General features: G+C 48.0%; 2 protein-coding genes across 4 annotated transcripts; one reads left to right on the plus strand and one right to left on the minus strand.

Moving 5' to 3' along the window:
• Positions 1–2,571: 2,571 nt before the first annotated feature.
• PFDN6 (prefoldin subunit 6) lies at positions 2,572–5,939 on the minus strand. Of its 3 annotated transcripts, none has more exons than XM_032209847.1 (5): positions 5,808–5,939; positions 3,961–4,071; positions 3,122–3,192; positions 2,914–3,038; positions 2,572–2,787 (listed from the first exon to the last, which is right to left on the minus strand). In XM_032209847.1, the coding sequence occupies exons 2-5, from the start codon at positions 4,043–4,045 to the stop codon at positions 2,667–2,669; spliced, it is 402 nt and encodes a 133-aa protein (XP_032065738.1). In that variant the 5' UTR covers positions 4,046–4,071; positions 5,808–5,939; the 3' UTR covers positions 2,572–2,666. The 3 variants fall into 3 exon arrangements, with proteins under 3 accessions (XP_032065738.1, XP_032065737.1, XP_032065739.1); XM_032209846.1 differs by having other exon boundaries at positions 3,961–4,074; positions 5,812–5,937; XM_032209848.1 differs by lacking the exon at positions 5,808–5,939 and adding an exon at positions 5,709–5,787 and having other exon boundaries at positions 3,961–4,074.
• A 5,273-nt stretch (positions 5,940–11,212) lies between these two features.
• On the plus strand, positions 11,213–15,866 carry LOC116502598 (rano class II histocompatibility antigen, A beta chain-like). The gene is made up of 6 exons (XM_032208474.1): positions 11,213–11,303; positions 12,384–12,659; positions 14,020–14,301; positions 14,459–14,572; positions 14,837–14,860; positions 15,707–15,866. The coding sequence occupies exons 1-6, from the start codon at positions 11,213–11,215 to the stop codon at positions 15,772–15,774; spliced, it is 855 nt and encodes a 284-aa protein (XP_032064365.1). The 3' UTR covers positions 15,775–15,866.
• The last annotated feature ends 3,113 nt before the right edge of the window (positions 15,867–18,979 follow it).

Genomic DNA, 18,979 nt, shown 5'->3' on the forward strand with positions numbered 1-18,979 from the left:
GGTGGAATGAGTTCAGATCTGACTCAGTTTCACGTTGCACAGTGATACATTGAAAACCATGGAATGAGAAAAGCATTAGCAAGGTAGATTTATATATGAAAGAAGCAAAGAAGAGACATAGCCTATAAAATCGGGGAACATTCCTCATTATAAAATCTTGGCATTTTTAAGTAATCTTAATTACTTAATTTTGCAGCTGTGGAATCCATGCAGTATTGATAATGCTTTGGCCAACTTTATCTTCTTTACATCAGAGGATTCAAAGGATAACCAGAGAACAGAAACCCTTTGGCTGCTTTCTACAGTCTGAGCATCCATTTGGACTTTTGAGTGATAGACGAGGATTTGTGCTTCAAGGAGTCAGAGGGTCTAGGTATTAATGGGAAGACATTTATCAGCATCTTCTCATTAAATACAATTAAATAATACAGTAGTTGAATATATTATTATTTCAAGGTATTTCGTATTCTCCAGCCAGCAATTTCACCCTTTCTCTTTGCCTTGTAAGAGATACCATTGTTATTTTGAAGGATATTTGGGGGTGAGTGGAGTCATGTAGTAGGATCTGAGGATACTCCCAGTCATTCAGCCTCAGCCATGGAGTGAGCCTGAGGGATCCACTGAGGTGTTTTCCTTCAGGGAACCTGCTGAATTGAGGGGAGCGGCCCCCCAAACTCTGGTCCTTCTTTTGGGTTGGGGACTTTTTTCTCGCCTAAATCAGGGATACTTTAAAGCATGTGGAGGTGGTGGGGCCTCAAGATCCTCAAGGGGGGGTGTTGGAAAGATTCTTGGCAGGACACCATTGAGGTAGAGGAGGGCCTGAGGGAGAGGAGAGGCCCAGAGGGTGGCCTAATTCAGAGTCTGAGAGAAAGGAGGAGCAGGATTGGTCCCTGAGGAGCTCTGGAGATCCCTGAGGGCGGTGCTTCCCTCTGGGGGTGCCTCCTTCTCATCCTCTCAGCCAGTAAATAGATTCCCAACCCCTCTCAGGACCACCGTTTCCTGCTGAGAGAAGTGCACTGGGAGGGGTGTGGGCAGAAGAGAAGGGGAGAAGTCTCACACTCCCACCTCCTTTGCCCTGCAGCTTTTCTCCAACATCACCCGTAGGGATTTCAGTCCCCTCCTACCCACCCCACCGACATCAATGTACTCCCACCACTCCCTCCTTACTGATTGGGGCTCCTTATCCCCTTCTAGGGACCCTGGATAGCACTCCCACCAGTAGCATCAGGGGACCTCAACATGGCCTATGTATGCTCCTCCCCACCAAGAGAGGAGACACCTAGAGGCTGCCATCCTCAGAAGTGGAATTGGGTGGATGGGGTCTGGCCAGGGTGGGTTCTTTAGTTTAATGTATGTGTATGCCTTTCCTTGGGGAGGCTGCCAACCTCAGAAGTGGAATTGGGTGGGTGGGGGTCTGATCTCAGAAGTGGAATTGGGTGGATGGGGTCTGGTCAGGGTGGGTACTTTAGTTTAATGTATGTGTATGCCTTTCCTCGGGGAAAGGAGGAGGAATCGCCTCAGCGGAGAAGCAGCTGAAGCGATTCCAAGACTCCAGTTTTCTGCCAAAATCTGACAGGCGCTGCTCACCCGCCATTGGCTTGGCAGGTTAACGTGACCCAGCGCCTCACATGCCCTTCCCCCACGCCTCCACCATCCATGCTCCCCCCCCCCAGCAAAATGCCTGCAGCCGATCCAAATCAGGGAACTTTCTTGGACAGAGCAATGGATCTCTGAGATCACCTGAGAAATGTGGGAGGGGGAGGAGAATCTCAAAATGGCTCGTATATGCAGAGAATCTGGATCTGGTGGTCTCCAGGCTTGGCTAAGTGCTTCAACCTGACTGGTGTGGGGCACAGAAGTCTCTCCCTGGGGAGACGGAACATTGAAACAATGCAGGGGTGTATCTTCAGGAGGGGGAAAGAGTACAGGTATACCTTGAGTTACAACTGTTTGTTTAGTGCCAGTTACAATAGCACTGAAAAGTGTGATTTGGTGGACCGACCAGACATGGGGAGAGTGGCAGGTGCATGCATGCACGTACACCTCCATCTGTGTGAGCGGCAGCCGTATGCATGCTCTGTACTCATGTGAATGGAGCTTAGCAGGTAAGCGCCCTCCATTCACACAAGTAGAGGTTCATGCGGCAGCACAAACTTTCCTTTCGTGAAAGTTTCTTTCACAAGTGCAGGTCCACCCGTACCTGTAGTTCACACAAATGGAGCTGCACACGCCTGTGTGTGCCTGCTACTAACATACCACCCCATGCTGGGCCAGGATGCCAGTCGGGAAAGGTTGGGTACCGCTGAATTAAGAGGAATCCAGGAGGAATACGGTCTGTACCCCAGTTAAGCAAAGGGGTTCCTTTTACAGATGCTCAGGTTTTGTCCCTCGTCTGAAGTCAGGGAAACTTTGTCTTCACATCTGGAAGATTCATCATGACTTTTTCACGTTGCTGAGCTCCCTTACCCAAGCACTTCAGCTGCACCCACCTTCGGATGGCTTCCCCTCACTGGGCATCTTCCTCTGGGAATTCTGGGTCCCCCAAGCCCCAGTGAAAGAGAGGACACACACAAAAGGTCCAACAGAATTTTATTTGAAGGGATCCAAATGGCCCAAATGACAGGCCTGGGGGCCGGCCGGCCCACCCCTCCCTCCATGCTCCCCTTTCAGGTCTTGACGGACACCTTGCCCTGGGTCCGCTGGAATTCCTGCTGCAACCGGCCCAGGGCCTCCCGATGCTGCTCCGACTTCCGCTCGAAATCCTGAATCTGAGCCTCGTAGCGTTTGCTGCGGACAGAGAACCAGGCCAGTTAATGCCTGAGCATGGGGAGAAACCTCAGAAGAGCTGTGGGGACCCTGACGTACACTGCCTCGGGAGCTGGAGGCCCTACCCAGGAACCCCCGCCCACTCACATCTCCCCTGTGATGTACTCCAGCCTCTTTCCCACAGTTGCTTTGGCTTCCTCTGTGTCCTGCTTCACCAACACCGGACCAATGAGCTTGTAGACGGCATTAGAGGAGTCCAGCAGGTCCAATTCCTGGAGAGGGAGAAGAAGGAGGGCTGTTGCTGAAGGAGGCCCAGGGCAAGAGAGGAGAAGGGGAGAACCAGCCCGGCCCTCACCTCCTTCACCACATGGTTCTCCGTCAACTGAGCCTCCAGCTTCTGACGGGCTGTCATGCATTTGCTCATATCTGCAAGGGGGAAGAGAAGAGACACACATACCCTTTGTGGTTAGGGTCCTTTGCTTCCTGAGCCTGTTTCCAGCAGCCATACCCCATCAGGTCTAGAGGAGACTTCTATTACAAGTGTATCAGGAAAGAGACAGGACTCAATTCCTCCCACCCCCCCCCCCCCGTACTACTAAAAGGCCCAGCAATTGGAGAAGAGCACTCGGGACACCTGCGAGAACCCTCCGCATCTTTGGGAACACCTCCAGCAGTCAGCAGGGGGACACAGGGAGGGATTCCTCTAAGGGGGAGTCACAATGCTGTTTCCTTCCATCTTCTGGCTCTCCAGGATACAAGAGGAGCTGATAGGCTCTAGCTGGTTTGGGGGAGAGACCAGGAGATCGAAGGAAGGAGTGGACCCAGGCTCCAGCGCCCTGAGAGGCGGGCATTGAAGGGCAAAGATGTCATGGGGAGGTGAGGGCGAGAAGGAGCTAGTGGCCATCCAGATAGCCTCACCAGCCATTGTAGACTCAGCTTAGCAAGCTCTCTGTAAATGATTGGTGGCCGCATGAAGTGTGGCTCCTATTGTTTTCATGCAGCCTAGCTTATGGGCTGCTGGCTGGGGAAGAGGGGAGCTGCACAAAAACCGTGTTTCTAAAACGGCTGCCACCTTCAGAAAACAGGATCCTGCAGAGTGGTCAGGAGCAACTGGGAGGAATGGGAAGACAGTGCAGTGTGTGTGTGGGTTGTCCTGGGACCCTCCCCGCAGCAGAATCCAGGGCAGGTTCTGACCTTTCTGGAGCTGCTGATATTTCTCTAGCTCCGTCTGTAGCTTCTTCTGCAGAGCTTCACCCATGGTGTCTTTCTCAGCTTGCATGTGCCGAGGCTCCTCTGGTTTGTCTCACTCTGGAACCAAGAACAGAAGAATACCAATCATCGGGTTATATTGAATGTTACCTCCAGAGATGCTTCCTTCCCAGCAGTTTCACAGTACAGATTGTCCTCGACTTACAACAGTCTGTTTGGTGACCCTTCGAAGTTACAACAGCACTGAAAAAGTGACTTCTGACCATTGCAGTATCCCCACGGTCACATGATTTACATTCGGATGCTTGACAACTGGTTCACCTTTATGACGGTTGCAGCATCTGACTGGATCCCCACCCCACCCTGTCCCCTGATGAAGTTTCTTGGATGAGAAACGAAAGGTCACGCAATTTCCCCGTTTTGCGACCTTCTGACCAAGCAAAGCCGATGGGGAAACCAGATTCACTTAACAGCCCCATGTTTACAAACTTAACTGATTCACTTAACAACAGTGGCAAGTAAAGTCGTAAAAATGGGACAAAACTCACGTCACAAATTTCTCACTTAGCAACGTAAATTCTGAGCTCAATTGTGGTCGTAAGTCAAGGACTACCTGTATATGTATATAGCTATACGGACGGATGGATGGATAGATAATAAAGAGAGATGATGGATAGATAGATACATAGATATAGAGATGATAGATAGATAATAGAAAGAGATGATAGGTAGGTAGGTAGGTAGAAGATAGATTAGGTAGGTAGGTAGGTAGGTAGGTAGATGATAGATAGATAGATAGATAGATAGATAGATAGATAGATAGATAGATAGATAGATAGATAGATAGATAGAGAAATACCGGAAGATATATATACATCAGGGATGGGTTCCTGCCAGTTCTGACCTCTTCTATAAAAGAGGTTTCACAATCTACTGTGCTGTTTGTAACCAGTTCCAGCTCACTCCCCCCACCCATCCGCGCATCATTAAGATAAAAAGAGCGAGAGGAGGAATTCTGGGAGTTGAAGTCCACAAGTCTTAAAGCTGTGAAGTTTGTACACCCCTGGGGGTTTTTTTTTCCTAAAGGGTTAGGGGTCTTGCCACTTGACAGCTTTAAGACTTGCACGCTTCAGTGCCAGAGTTCCTGAGCCAACATTTTGGTTGCTAAGCAAGAGCGTTGTTAAGTGAGTTTCACCACATTTTACCAGTTGGCCACACCCACCCAGTCACATGGCCGGCAAGCCACTCCCACCCAGTCACATGGCCGGCAAGCCACTCCCACCCAGTCACATGGCCAGCAAGCCACTCCCACAAAGCGGGCCACACCTACAGAAGTGGTTCTAAAGTTTGTTGAAACCCACCACTGACATACTTATCAACATAAATGCACATGCATATATACGTGTAGGTGTATAAATAAAAAATAAAAATAATAAATTCCACATTGGAGGGCTCAGCCCCTGCATCTCTACCAAATAATACATTTGGTAGGTTTTTTTTTTAAAAGAAACTGGACCCCAAGAGGCCCCAAGTATATATGAGACTCCAGTGGGCGGGGGGGGGGGGAATGGGCCCATGCTGCACAGCCCGGGGCATGATGTAGTCCCCAAAGGGCAGCTGCTGCGTTTCTTGGGGAGGAGGATGGGAGTTGTAGTCCAGCCCCTCCGGAAAAAGGCGAGGCAGCCAGAATGATGGGAGATGTAGCCCGTTAACCGTCGCCCGCCCCTGCCTGCCTGGGGATAATGGACTCCGTAGTCCGGCAGCTAGACGAGGTCCTTCCGAGGGTCAGGATGGAAGCCCCGCTTCGCCGGGGGACGCTGGGAACGGCAGCCTCACCTGGGAACCGCGCGACGCCCGCCAACCGCCTCGTCCCCACGGATACCGGACGCCGCTCTCACCTCGCGGGAGGGGGAGGGGGGGGGAGAGATCGAGCAAACCGGAAGCCGAGGACGCCACTCCGGGCCCACCTCCGCCCGGTCCCAAGATGGTTGGTGCGCGCGCGCGCGCGATGCGTCATCGCGTAGGCGGGGGGGGCCCCCGCGGCAGTGGCCACGTGACCCTCCGGCCCCGCCCTCGCGGAGCCCGCGAGCCTCTCGAGAGCCCCATTTGCATTTTCGGTTTTATTTTTATTTTATTTTTTTTCTGGATGGGCGAGAAATTGGGAGTCTTTGGAAGCGCTGGGAGAGAATAATCTTCTCTTAATATGTTGAGGGAAGATGGAAGCAGTCGAAAGAATAAAATGGTTTATAAATATGTATCTATGAGTATTTCTTCTTTATACGGTATATAAGCCGTATAAAGATTTTTAAAAAGCCCTATATGAATATATCGATATAATTATTTATTATTTGTGCTGTATATCAACCACATACACTACAGGATAAAATACCAGATATGTAAATGTATATATGTATTTTTTCTTTATGCTGCATATAAACCGAATACAGGATAAAATATACATATATAAATATTTATATAAGTATTTGTTCTTTATGCTGTATTTAAACAGGATACAGGATAAAATACTGGATATGTAAATATAATATTTATTCTTTATACTGTATATAAACAGCATACAGAATACCAGATTTATAAATATATCTTTAAGTATTTATTCTTTATGCTGTATATAAACCGAATAGAGGATAAAATACCAGATATATAAACATAAATATAAGTATTCTTTATTCTGTATATAAACAGTATCAAGAATATCATGCCAGATAGATACAGTAAATATATCTATGTATTTATTCATTATGCTGTATATAAACAGTATACAGAATAAAACACCAGATATATAAACATACATATAAGTATTCTTTATTCTGTATATAAACAGTATCAAGAATGTCATGCCAGATATGTACAGTAAATATATAAATATTTTTATTTTTATACTGTATATAAACAGTATACAGAATAAAATACCAGATTTATAAATATATAAGTATTTATTCTTTATGCTGTAAATAAACAGTATAAAGGATAAAATGTCATATATGTACAGTAAATATATCCATAAGTATTTATTCTTCATGCTGTATATATGCTCCCCTGGAAGTGTTCAAGAGAGCAGAAGACAGATCTTCTTTGAGGCTTTCAGCCGCTTGGTGGGAAGTCCGGGATTTAACTTTGATTGGCAGATTCAAAGAATTTACCCCAGAATTCGTGGGTAGCAAAACAGCGACAGCTTCCGAGGGACATAATTATATACTTTACCACAAGGGAATCCAGAAATGAGATAATACAGAGGCTTTACAGCAAGAGGTTGAGAATTGACGGACAGGACTTGATTGTTTTTAAAGAGTTACCATCTCAAATATTAAGATCAAGGAGAGAGTACGCTTTCTTAACCGAAGAACTCAGAAATTCTCAGATTCCATACAAATGGGAAGTCCCAGCTGGTATTACAGTTACATTTGGCAACCAAAAACACCGCATTAATTCTGTCTGTGAAGCCCGAGAATTTTACTACGAGACCCTGAAGGCGGGACTTCCTGATTCATCCGGACCTGGAGAGAGACAAGGAGAAGGAGAAGACAAACAGCGAGACACGTGGCTACAAGGCGGAGGGTGTTGCTTTCCTCTTCCGGAAGGGCAGAAGACTAAAGAATAAAGACTTAGCGATGTTCTTAAAGCTTTATGATTTCCGTCTGGGATAAAATGGGAAAGTTGTATATCGATGATGAGACATGGAGACTGAAAGAAGCGTTGCTGATTGTGGACACATATTGTATATAAGATTTGTCTGAACTCTAACTCAAATTGCGCATGAATTATTTTCCTAGGCGAGGAGAGCGGAGATTGCGATCTTTTTGAGTTGTGGTCTGGGACGAACGGAGTTGGGAGGCGCGTGGGAGAGGGAAGGGTAGCGAAAGCTTAATTAGACTACCTGGGGCTAGAATGCAAGCTGATGTTTGTTTGAGTTGCTATTTCAATATAAGGTCAAGAAAGATTGGTCGGAGAGTCTTCAGGAAAGTGGAGTAAATATGGGAGGAGCAATGGATGCGGATAAAATATATATGTGGATATGGATAAAGGCAGGGTGGAAGGTAAAAAAATTTACATGTGGAGGTGGGTAAGGATAGAAAGGGAGGTGTTGGAAATGAAAAATGAAAGAAGTACTTGAGTTTAATGGTTTTATAGAAAGGTTTGGATATTCGGATAAAAAAGAGATAAATTAAAGGTCTGAATAGATAGACAAAGCAATGAGACTTTTAGTTGGGGAATCCTAATTGATCAACTTACCTGGCTCTAATACAGTTTGAAACCCTGCAAGTAGTAAAATAACCGAAATTTGGAATGAGCTACATTGTTTAAGATTTACAGATAATGGGAAGCTGTGTTAACGTAGTGGGTTTATTGACCCTTCTTGTTTCTCCTTTCTTTTTGTGTGTGTGTGTGTGTGTGTGTTTTTATTTTGTATTTTTTACTATTCTCTTTTTTTTTTTTCTTTGGCTTTACTTTTATTTTATTTTTTTAATTTTAAAGTTAGCTGGCCTTATTATACTCAAATGCTTGTTAAAGAATTATGCCGGGTATGGGACCTGCGAAGCCGTAAGGGGGTTAGGGAGGGGGGATTATAGGGGGGAGGGGGGAGGGTGGAATTACAGTTTCAATTCTTAGAACAATAAGAATTCACTTGTATACTGCGGCTCATTTTTCTTTTTTCTTTTTTTCTTTTTCTCCTTTTTAAAAAAAAAAACAAAAAAAAAACTGAAATGTATGGATACACCAAAGCGAGGAGAAGAGGGAAAGAGGAGGGAGAAGTAAAGAGGGAGTGAGAGGGAATGTAAGGAGGGTGAGATGGAGGGAGGGGGAGATGTCTGAGGGGGAAGGGAAGTAGAAGAGGGGAATGCTGGAGGGGTGAAATGAAAGTTGGAGGGGGAGAAGAGAGGGTGTATGGGGGAATGAAGTGTCATGTTGGGTTTTTTTTTCTCTTTTTTTTTTTACGCACAGTATATAAGTGATTGTATAAAATGAAAATGAAAATGAAATAAATAAAATGTATTCATATAAAAAAAAAAGAGAGCAGAAGACAAGTGTCAGCCCTTCCAGGTAGATGGCAGGGAAACAGAGTCAGGCAGGCTAATCAGGTCGCAGGGAAAGAATCCTGCATGTCTGAATGTACTCCCCCTGCCCTCCCTTTGTCTTCGTGAGAACTAGGGAGGGTCATGTCTGAGTCACTTTCTCGGTACCAATTGTGGGAAGTTATCATCCAGCCCTCTCCCAGAAAAATGAAATATCCTAGGAAATATTGAAAAGGCAGAATATTTCTCTGGATGTGAAAAGAAAGAAACATGTTTTAAAAGACAGAATAGTTGCCTGTAGCTTCCTGCCCATCCCCACCTTGTTAATGGGCCATTAAGAAGGCCAAGCTAGTCCACTTTACATAATAAAGACTTCTCCACTTCAGCTACAGGAAAGCATGATAATATTGGCCCCAACTGACCACATGGCATCTGAGAACTCAACCAAACCTGGATTCAAAACACAGCCCAGAGAGTTGCCCCTGCAAGGCCCTATGGGAGTCTGACAACCAATCAGAATACATTTCTTACACAGGAACAGGAAACAGAGAGGTGGGACTGAACAGGTTATAAAAGCCTAGCAAGCCCCTCCCTCAGCCCTTCTCTTCTTCTTCACCAACATTGAAGCATGTGATCACCTTTTCTGTTCAGGACTCAAGCCATGTGGTCCTGTCCACCATTAAAACCATCTTTCCAAGCAGCCTCCTTGTCTCCAGTGTCTTTTTCCCCACTTGGAGCCGAACCCAGAAGGACATTTCTTTCATCACAATAAAGGAGAATCTTTGTAGCTCAGGGTTGAAATGTAGAGTCTCTCTGGTCCTCTCTGAGCTGGGTGGTTTTCTTGCAGACATTTCATGACCCAACTAGGTAACGTCATCAGTGCTGGCATTAGATGTCTCCTAGTTAGAGAGAGGAAACGTCTGCAAGAAAACAGCCACGTTCAGAGACCATCACTTTCTCAGCGTCCCGGACTGGCCCAAACTCAGGTGCCTCTAACTTGACCCTTGTGTTGGGATGCCTCTTCCTTGAGGTTGTTCCTTCTGTCTTGTCACTTTGTGCCCTGCGAGGTGGCACCCTGACCCATCAGCCATTACCCTCCTTCATCACTCTCCCAGGCAGAAAATTCCTCCTTAGTTCAACTTCGGATCCCTCCCTGTGGAACTTCCACTCATTGCTTGTAGTTCTACCTAGAGAATAAATCCTGCCCTCCTGCCCTGAGAGATTCCTGCCTGTGGGAGGAGGTTGCCATGTCCCGCTATATCCATCCTCCTCCTTCCTCCTCCTCCCCCTCTCCTTCTCCCCTCCTCCTCCCTCTCCCCTCCTCTTCCTCCCTCTCCCCTCCTCCACTCCCTCCTCCCTCCTCCATCTCTTCTTTTCCCTTACTCCTCCTCTCCTCCTTCAGAGTCTCTGCCTTCCCAATCTGGGTTTGGGATGGTGGTGGTTTAAGCAAGCCTAAAAGAATATCTAATAGATTTAACAGATTAACAGAGCTGGAAGGGATCTTTTAGGTCACCTAGTCCAACCCCCTGCCCAGGCAGAACACCCTACACCATTTCTGACAAATGGCAGTCCAGTCTCTTCTTGAAAGCCTCCAGTGATGAAGCTCCCACAACTTCTGAAGGCAAATCATTGGTAGATTGTTCTCACTGTCAGAAAAGTTATCCTTATTTCTAGGTTCAATCTCTCCTTGTTCAGTTTCCATCCATTGTTCCTTCTCCAGCCTTCAGATGCTTTGGAAAATAGATTGACCCCCTCCTCTCTGTGGCAAATATTGGACCACTGCTATTCTGTCTCCCCTGGTCCAGCTGTCTCCGGGCACACAGAGAAAAAGAGATCTCGCTGGGTGAAGAGAGCAAAGGAAGGGATTATCCCCTCTGGGACTGTCAGGGGGCACCCCGTTAAGCCAGAACTCCCCCCCCCCCGCAAAAAAAGACTGTAAGGATCCCCACTTCCCACTTTCTCTACTTCTCTCTCTTGTATGAACTATCTCCTGCATAGGGTGATATCAAGAGAGACTCTGCCCGGAGACCGATGACGCTGCATAAGGGAGAATTCCCATTGGTCCCGCTGCTTCTTCTGCCAATTTTGAGAGAGAGAGAAAAAAACACTTCCTCCGTCCGCAATTCAGACCACCGATTCCGCCTCCGGGATCGAACGCCTCTGGGTTCCCCCTCTCTTGGGAGGGGGATTGTGGAGCAGCATCCATGGGCAATGCTGGAGTCCCCCTGCTGTTGCTGGTGGGGGTGCTGGGCCTGGCCCAGAACCCAGGAAGTGGAGGCGGGAAGAAGCCCCCTGGTAAGGAGGGGGCTCGGTGGGGGGAGGAGGGGGTCTGGGATACTGGTGGTGGAAGAAAGCAAGTGATTTTGAGAAAGGGGTCAAGAGCGAGAGACACAGCATCCTGCAGGAGTCCCAAACGCTTATGCGGTCTCCCCCTTCCACTCCACATCCCCCCCACCCCCAGGATAGAGAGTGAACACAGTGGTGGGATTCAAAATATGTCACTACTAGTTCTGTGGGTGGGGCTTTGTGGGTGTGGCAGAGGAAGGATACTGTACAATCCCCATTCCCTCCCCACCCCACTAACCTTATTTCCAACTCCCTTCTCCTGCTCAGGGCAACTAAAGAAGATCAGCTGGGAGGCAATGGGGGCGGAGCCAGCCTATTTGCTGGTTCTCCGAACTACTCAGATTTTCTGCTACCAGTTCTCCAGAACCTGTCTGAACTGGCTGAATACCCCCTTTGAGTGAACCCCTTCTTCTTTGGAGGTGGCCCAAGTGGGAGAGGGGGTCATGGGGAAGCAACTCTGGGGCTGTCTTGCAAGCCATCCCATGTGGCTGGGCTGGAGTCGGACCTTCTGGGCCCTGAATTAAACTGGGAAGTGGCTTCGCCAAAGCTTGTTGCATTAAACATGGTGAATCTCCAAAATTATTTGATCACGTAGTGACTGGGAGTAATGGACCCTCTATTATGATGGCCTCCTTCGTTCCCCTCCTCCCTCCCCCTCTTCCTCTGCCTCCCTCCTCCTCCTCTTCCTCCTCCTGCTTCCCCTCCCCTCTTCCTCCTTTCTCCTCCTCCCCTCCTCCCTCAGGCAAAAGAAACCAGTTCCCCGCAGCCTCTGGTTGTAGGCTTCTGGCCTCCTCTGCCCCTTCCCAGTCCCTCTGCCTCCTTTTCCCATTGGGGAGACCAAACTGGACACCCAATTCCAGCCACAGTCTGACCGGTGCAGCCCTTCCTGGGCTCCTTCAATTGTCCCTTTGTGGATGCAACCCAAGATCATGTTGGCTCTTTCTAGCTGCAACAGCACACCGAATGCTCAGGTGTCTCTGGACTCCATTATGATGGCTTCCCTCCTTCTCCTCTTCCTACTCCCTGCAGTCCATTTCTTGTACCAGGAGAAGACCGCCTGTCTTTTCCCACGTGATGGGACGCAGCAGGTGCGTTACTTGGACAGGTACTTCTACGACCGGCAGGAGTTTGTCCGCTTCGACAGCCACCTCGGGAAGCACGTGGCCATCACAGAGTTGGGACAGCTGGAGGCCAAGGAGTGGAACAGAAACAAGGTCATTCTGATGATGAAGAGGGCTGAAGTGGATCGCTTCTGCAGACACAACTACAAGGCAGCCAAGATGGGGCTTGTGGTTGGCCGGAAAAGTGAGTCCGGGAGGGAAGGGCTTCCTGGGGAGGGTATTTGACAACTCGTCATGACCAATTCGTCACATCCGACTCACCACTGCCAATTTACCATGGCCAACTTGCTGCAGGACAAGATTACCGGTAATATCAAAGAAACAATGGAATAAAATCATTAAACTAAGAATGCCAAAGGAGGGACAACATAAAAAGTAAATGACAAAAAGTAAAATGATTTTTTAAAATTATTTTAAATAATTGAATTGAATTGTCCTGCAGCAAGTTGTCTGAAAGTGAGTTGTCCACGGCGAGTTGGCTGCAACAAGTTATTCCAGTCCATCCTGGGGAGGAGGGTACAAAGACTCCCCTTGTTTAACCCAGGGGTATCAAACTCCCCCTTTACTCTCGTAGCAACCAATCATATTTCTTCATGCCATGGCCAACTCTCTTCAATCAATTAGCTATGTGTGTTCTTACTCACTGTCCAACCTTTCACTGCTCCAGCTGTTACATTTTGTAATTATCTTAACAGAGTCTGTTTTACCGAGTTTGGTGTTAACAGAAGTGTGAATAAAAATACTCCCAAATCATTCCAAAGTTCCAAGAGCCGAATCAAGGTTGTCAGCCAGTCTGGAGGTCAGACTTTCACTGGCAGAATCCTCAGGAATATCACGTAACAGCTGAGTACTAGATGGTATTTTCCCACAGAGGAACATGGGTTAGAGCTGCCTCCTTTATCTGGCTTCAGCCAGCTGTCATTTCTCAAGAAATGTATCCCCTTGCTTAGCGAGAAGCCTTATAGAATGTCTCTGCTGTGCTCTTCATTCTACTTGCCTGGTGCAGGGGCTGGACAGCTTTACTTCATCTTCATCTGACTGCCGCAGCTGTTCAGGTGTTTGATCAGCCTCATGGGATTCTTGGCTTCTGGTCTCCTGAGGCTCACATACTCTGGTTTTAACTGGAGCACTTTCTCAGAATCAGAGTTCGAATTTTGAGCCTGGGCCATGACATCACCTCCTGAGAACAGGATGGCACCAGCTCTGCTGGCCTTTTATTATTTATGCCAACATCTAAGATGCCAAGGGTATACAGGGACTGACTTCTTGGTTATGTTACTGGTTTGAGTTTTTGCATGGCTGCTATGCGTTTTAACTTTTGTAATATTTATGATTTTTTTTTTAAAAAAAACTGTTTGCTGCTCAGAGGCACCTGTTGAGATGAGCAACCATATAAATTGGATCAATCATTCTTTCTTTTTATTAGATAGCGGCCAAGGTTATTATTTTGCACTTATTCTGTAATTTGAAAGTTAAAATGGTTTCTGCGTTTGGTCTTCTGTTCTGGGCTCTGTTGGGTCTCTCATGTCCCTCCTTCCCTCCAGCCAAGCCCACCGTCACCATCTCCCCCACCAAGATGGACCCCGATTCCCCCAACACCATCCTCCTCTGCACCGCGACGGGCTTTTACCCCGTAGAGATCGAGATCCAGTGGCTGAAGAATGGGTGGCCGGAAAAGGAGGGTGTGGCCTTCGGGGAGGAGCTCCGGAATGGAGACTGGACCTACCAGCTCCAGGTGATGCTGGAGACCCAGCCCCAGCAGGGGGATGTCTACACTTGCAAGGTGGAGCACACCAGCTTGGAGGCCCCCATCACTGTCCAGTGGGGTAAGCCGCTCTCCTCCCTCCCTCCCCTTCTCTGGGGATTCCATTCTGCCCTGAGAAGTGGGACAGACGCTTCCTGTGGGTAGAACCGGAATGAAACCTCCTAGAGGAAGGCGGGCCTGATCCTCCTGCTCAGGTAAAGCTCCTTCTCCTTCCTCAGAGCCCCATTCCTCCAGTTCTGCCAGGAGGAAACTCTGGACGGGGGCTGTGGGGGCCGTGATAGGAGTGGCCTTCCTGGCTATGGGGTTCTTCTCCTACCTGAAGAGCAAGAATGGTGAGTCTGTGGGGCTGGATAAGAGGTTGCGGGGATGGGGACCATCTAGGGGAGACATCTTGTGAAGCTTAGTGAGCAGAGGGCAAAGAGGGGCATCCAATAGCAAGACTGCTTGTCCCTCTGAGAAATGTGTTTGGGAACCTCTCTTCTGTGAGGGGCTATTAAGGGAAGATGCAACCTATTATGGGCTATTGAAAGGGGGGGAGGACTCCCTCAGTGCTCCAGCCCATGAATGGTTCTCATTGGGTCATTTTCTCCTTCCAGCAATGCTCATCCAGCCACCTGCAGGTGAGTATCTTCTATTTCCCTTCCATTAAATACAAAAATAAAAAATATTGAGTGAGTGAGGGAGGTTCCATAACAGAGAATTAAAAAAGCCTAATTCTCTGTTTTGGAGCCTGTTTGGCAGCTTTTCGTGCAATGCAATTGAACACACACACACACACAAACTCTACACAACACTACATAGTACCTGATCTAGGGTGTCTCCCAAGTTTTGGGAACTTGAAGAGGGCAACGGAAGGGAGCATCTCTCCTTTATGAGTTGCCCTTCTTTCTTTCGAACTTTTGCAAAGATTCTGGCAAAATGATGCCAGGCTCCCTCCTTTGGTGCCACTCCCATTGTAGCCCCGTCTTCTTTGTTAATATGAAACATCTACAGCAGAGATGGGTTGCTCCTGGTTCGGCCCAGTTAGGCCGTACCGGTAGGGGTGGCGGCAGGAGGCTCCGCCCACCTGCCTGGACACTTCTGTGCATGTGCACAAGCTTTGCGTAAGCATGAGCAAACCAGTAGTAAACCGGTTAGCAACCCACCACTGATCTACCGGGAGGGAGGGAGCGGTCCTCTCTTGATTAACCCTCTAATTAAGCCAATAAGGGAGCCGAGGTGGCGCAGTGGTTAAATGCAGCACTGCAGGCTACTTCAGCTGACTGCAGTTCTGCAGTTCAGCTGTTCAAATCTCACCGGCTCAAGGTTGACTCAGCCTTCCATCCTTCCGAGGTGAGTGAAATGAGGACCCAGACTGTGGGGGTGATATGCTGACTCTGTAAACCGCTTAGAGAGGGCTGAAAGCCCTATGAAGCGGTATATAAGTCTAACTGCTATTGCTATTGCTATAATTCCATCTTGTCAAGGTCACTCTGGAGCTGCCCTTTGGACCTCTCGGCTGAACTTGGACTCCCCTTCGAGTCCGAGGAGATGAGATGGAGAGCAATCCCTGGTCCTAAAGGGGCAGATTCTCGCTCCATCCAGACCCTGCCCATTAACCACACCCCTGCAGTATGGGCCTGTTTGGGAGGCTGATAGGAAAAGGGGAAAGCCCATCCTATGTTTTTCCTTAAGGCTTTCCAAATAGAACTTATTTACATTAAAGGTTTTACTATCTATATTATATTAAACCTCTTGTGTCTTTTTGTAACCTTAAACTGGGTGCCTTGTTGGGCCACAATTTTTGATTCAACATACCTCAAATGGGCTAACTCACAGAATGCATCCCAAAACCCCTGGGGCAGAGGTGAGTTGCTCCCGGTTCGACTCGCTTCGGCCAAAACGGTAGTGGAATTCAGGCCTGGGTGGCAGACCCGCCAGTAACCCAGGCATCCCGTGCCCCGGACCAGTTCCCTCGTCGCTGCTGTGCCACCGCCATTTTGGTCCTTTGTGAGGCCACTCCTGCATCCACATTTTGTAATCCACATTACAAAAAAGATGTTGAGACCTTGGAAAAAGTTCAGAGAAGAGCAACGAAGGTCCTCAAAGGCCTGGGGACTAAAACATTTGAAGAACGGTTGCAGGATTTGGGTGTAACTAGCCAACCTAGATTTCAACCTAGAAATAAGGAGAAATTTTCTGACAGAACAATTGAACACAGGAAGCTTTCAAGAAGACACTGGAGTGCCATCTGTCAAAAATGGTGTAGGGTGCTGCTTTGGGGGGAGGGGTTTGGATTAGCTGACATACACAGTCCCAAATGATGCCCTCGATGTGATGTCCCGATGCCTGGAGGCTGTGTGGATCTGGATGGGGAGGAACCGGCTCAAGCTCAATCCCTCCAAGACTGAGTGGCTGTGGTTTCCGTCATCCCGATTTGTGCATCTTGTTCCATCTTTGACGATAGGGGGAGAAATTTTAGCCCCCTCAGAGAGGGCCCACAGTCTGGGTGTCCTCCTGGATACGCAGCTTAGTTTAGAAGAACACCTGACAGCTGTGACCAGGGGGGCCTTTTACCAGGCTCGCCTGGTACGTCAGTTGCACCCCTTCCTGGATCGGGATCCGCTATGCACAGTCACTCAGGCCCTCGTCCTTTCTTGCCTGGACTACTGTAACGCTCTCTCTTCATGGGGCTGCCCTTAAAGAGCACCCGGAGGCTTCAACTGGTCCAGAATGCGCCTGCGCAGGTTATAATGGGGGCACCTAGGTGCTCCCATGTTACACCCCTTTTAGGTGGCCTGCACTGGTTGCCGGTTGTCTTCTGGGTGCAATTCAAGGTACTAATTATGACCTTTAAAGCGCTCCATGGCTTAGGCCCAGGATAGCCTCCCACCGTCCAGTGTGATCCCAGAATTGGCCTCCTCAGGGAGCCGTCAGCCAGACAGTGTCGGCTAGCGACCCCCAGGGGGAGAGCCTCCTCTCTAACTGCTATTGCTATTGCTATGTTAGGGGACTAGCATTGATATGATTTTGGAGAAAACAGTTAGTAGCATGATTGTGACTTTGTGCCTTTTATCTGAATATAGGCTTTTAAAAAAAAACACATTTCCTGATTGTTAACCACCTTTTTCAATTTTAAAGGTTAATAAATTACAGGAAACAGTTATTGCACAATGTAAATGATGCCTACTTTTTATAAATTGAACAAAAAAAGCTTAATGAACAAACAGATGAATATGTAGAACTTACCGGGAGGAGAGGGAGTGTGATAGAAAATGTTAGAAAATGTTAGAAGGGGGTGGAATGAGTTCACATCTGACTCAGTTTCACCTTGCCCAATGATGCCATGAAAACCATGGAATGAGAAAAGCATTAGCAAGGTAGTTTTGACTCTCTATATCAGGGGTCTCCAACCTTGGCAACTTGTGGACTTGTGGACTTCAACTCCCAGAATTCCTCAGCCAGCTCTATATGATTCTCCCTCTTCTGCTTCAGGGAGACCTCGTTTCTCTGACCTCTGTAGGAAGTTAAAATCTGCCCCTCTCCTAGAAAAATTAAATTAAAATATTTAATGTTCCTAAAGTTAAATATTTTAGGAAATATTAAACGGCTGCCTTCCTAAAAGGGAGGAAGAAACTCAACCCTCCACCCACCTTTGTCAGCGGGCCATTAAGGCCTGAGCCAATTTATTCCCTATAACAAAGATTTGCCTCCTTCAGGCAGAGCCATAATGGTACCCATCTAGCAACAGAAAGTCACTGCATGGCATCTGGGAAGATTACATTAACCAGCCAAGGCTCAGACAAGCTTGGCTCTCAGGACAGTCTAGGATTGCCCCTGCGTGGCCCCAGGAGAGTCTGACATCCAATCGGAATACAAACTCAAACGCCCAGAGGGCATAGAAGCTCAGGGGTCTCTGTCCTTTGTCGCCCAGGAGCTCCAAGGCATGAGATCCTGTCCTCCGTTCAACCATCCTTCCAAACAGCCTTCATATCCTTTTCCCCACTTGGAAGTGAACCAACCCAGAAGGATATTTCTTCCAACACCTCCTAGGAAGTTGTTGGACGCCTGAGAAGCATCAGGTGAGGAGGATGTTTTTAACCTCTTCTAGGGTAGGGGTCTCCAACCTTGGCAACTTTAAGACTTGTGGACTTCAACTCCCAGAATTCCTCAGCCAGCTTTGTCAAGCTTTGATGGCTGAGGCATTCTGGGAGTTGAAGTCCACACGTCTTAAAGTTGCCAAGGTTGGAGACCCCTGTTAGGGTACTGGCTGTCCTTTCCCCCTCCACCCATTTCTCACGATCCTGAGTTACATGATGATGATGATGATGAATTATATGAACGCTTGGCTTCTTTCCTGTGAAACTCTACCAAAAACCTCGTAGGACTCTCTTTTTTTTGGGGGGGGGGGGTTCTTCCTTTCGCTTTGCTCCCTTTGCTGTGGACGAACCAGGAAAGAGTTTCGCTCATTGGGTCTCCGGGGAAGAGACTGTGGCTTCTGGTCCAACAAGGGAAGGTCACTTTCACTTTATACTTTTCCTTTAAGTTTTGGCGGTGGGAGTCTCCTCCTTCCTCGCTCCCCGTCTTTCCTCTCGCTCTCTGTTTGTGTCTCTGTGTGAATGAGAGATAGACCCGCGTCTGCGATTGCACCCAGGTGCCACCAGGGGAGGGGGCTCTTAACGCCACTGCGCCTGCTCTTCTACCTTGGCATGGTCGGGTAGTTGCGGCTGAGAGTTGATCCCTGGGAATCTGGTGGGGGC

This window comes from Thamnophis elegans, chromosome 2, assembly GCF_009769535.1.
Source record: "Thamnophis elegans isolate rThaEle1 chromosome 2, rThaEle1.pri, whole genome shotgun sequence".
Classification (NCBI taxonomy): Eukaryota; Metazoa; Chordata; class Lepidosauria; order Squamata; family Colubridae; genus Thamnophis; species Thamnophis elegans.

Coding starts and splice junctions, on each gene's coding strand:
- PFDN6 (XM_032209847.1), bottom strand. CDS start 4,045: ATGCAAGCTGAGAAAGACACCATGGGTGAAGCTCTGCAGAAGAAGCTA. Junction 3,193..3,960: donor ATATCAGCAGCTCCAGAAAG/GTCAGAACCTGC, acceptor TCCCCCTTGCAG/ATATGAGCAAATGCATGACA. Junction 3,039..3,121: donor AGAACCATGTGGTGAAGGAG/GTGAGGGCCGGG, acceptor CTCCCTCTCCAG/GAATTGGACCTGCTGGACTC.
- LOC116502598 (XM_032208474.1), top strand. CDS start 11,213: ATGGGCAATGCTGGAGTCCCCCTGCTGTTGCTGGTGGGGGTGCTGGGC. Junction 14,302..14,458: donor CCCCATCACTGTCCAGTGGG/GTAAGCCGCTCT, acceptor CTCCTTCCTCAG/AGCCCCATTCCTCCAGTTCT. Junction 14,573..14,836: donor CTACCTGAAGAGCAAGAATG/GTGAGTCTGTGG, acceptor TTCTCCTTCCAG/CAATGCTCATCCAGCCACCT.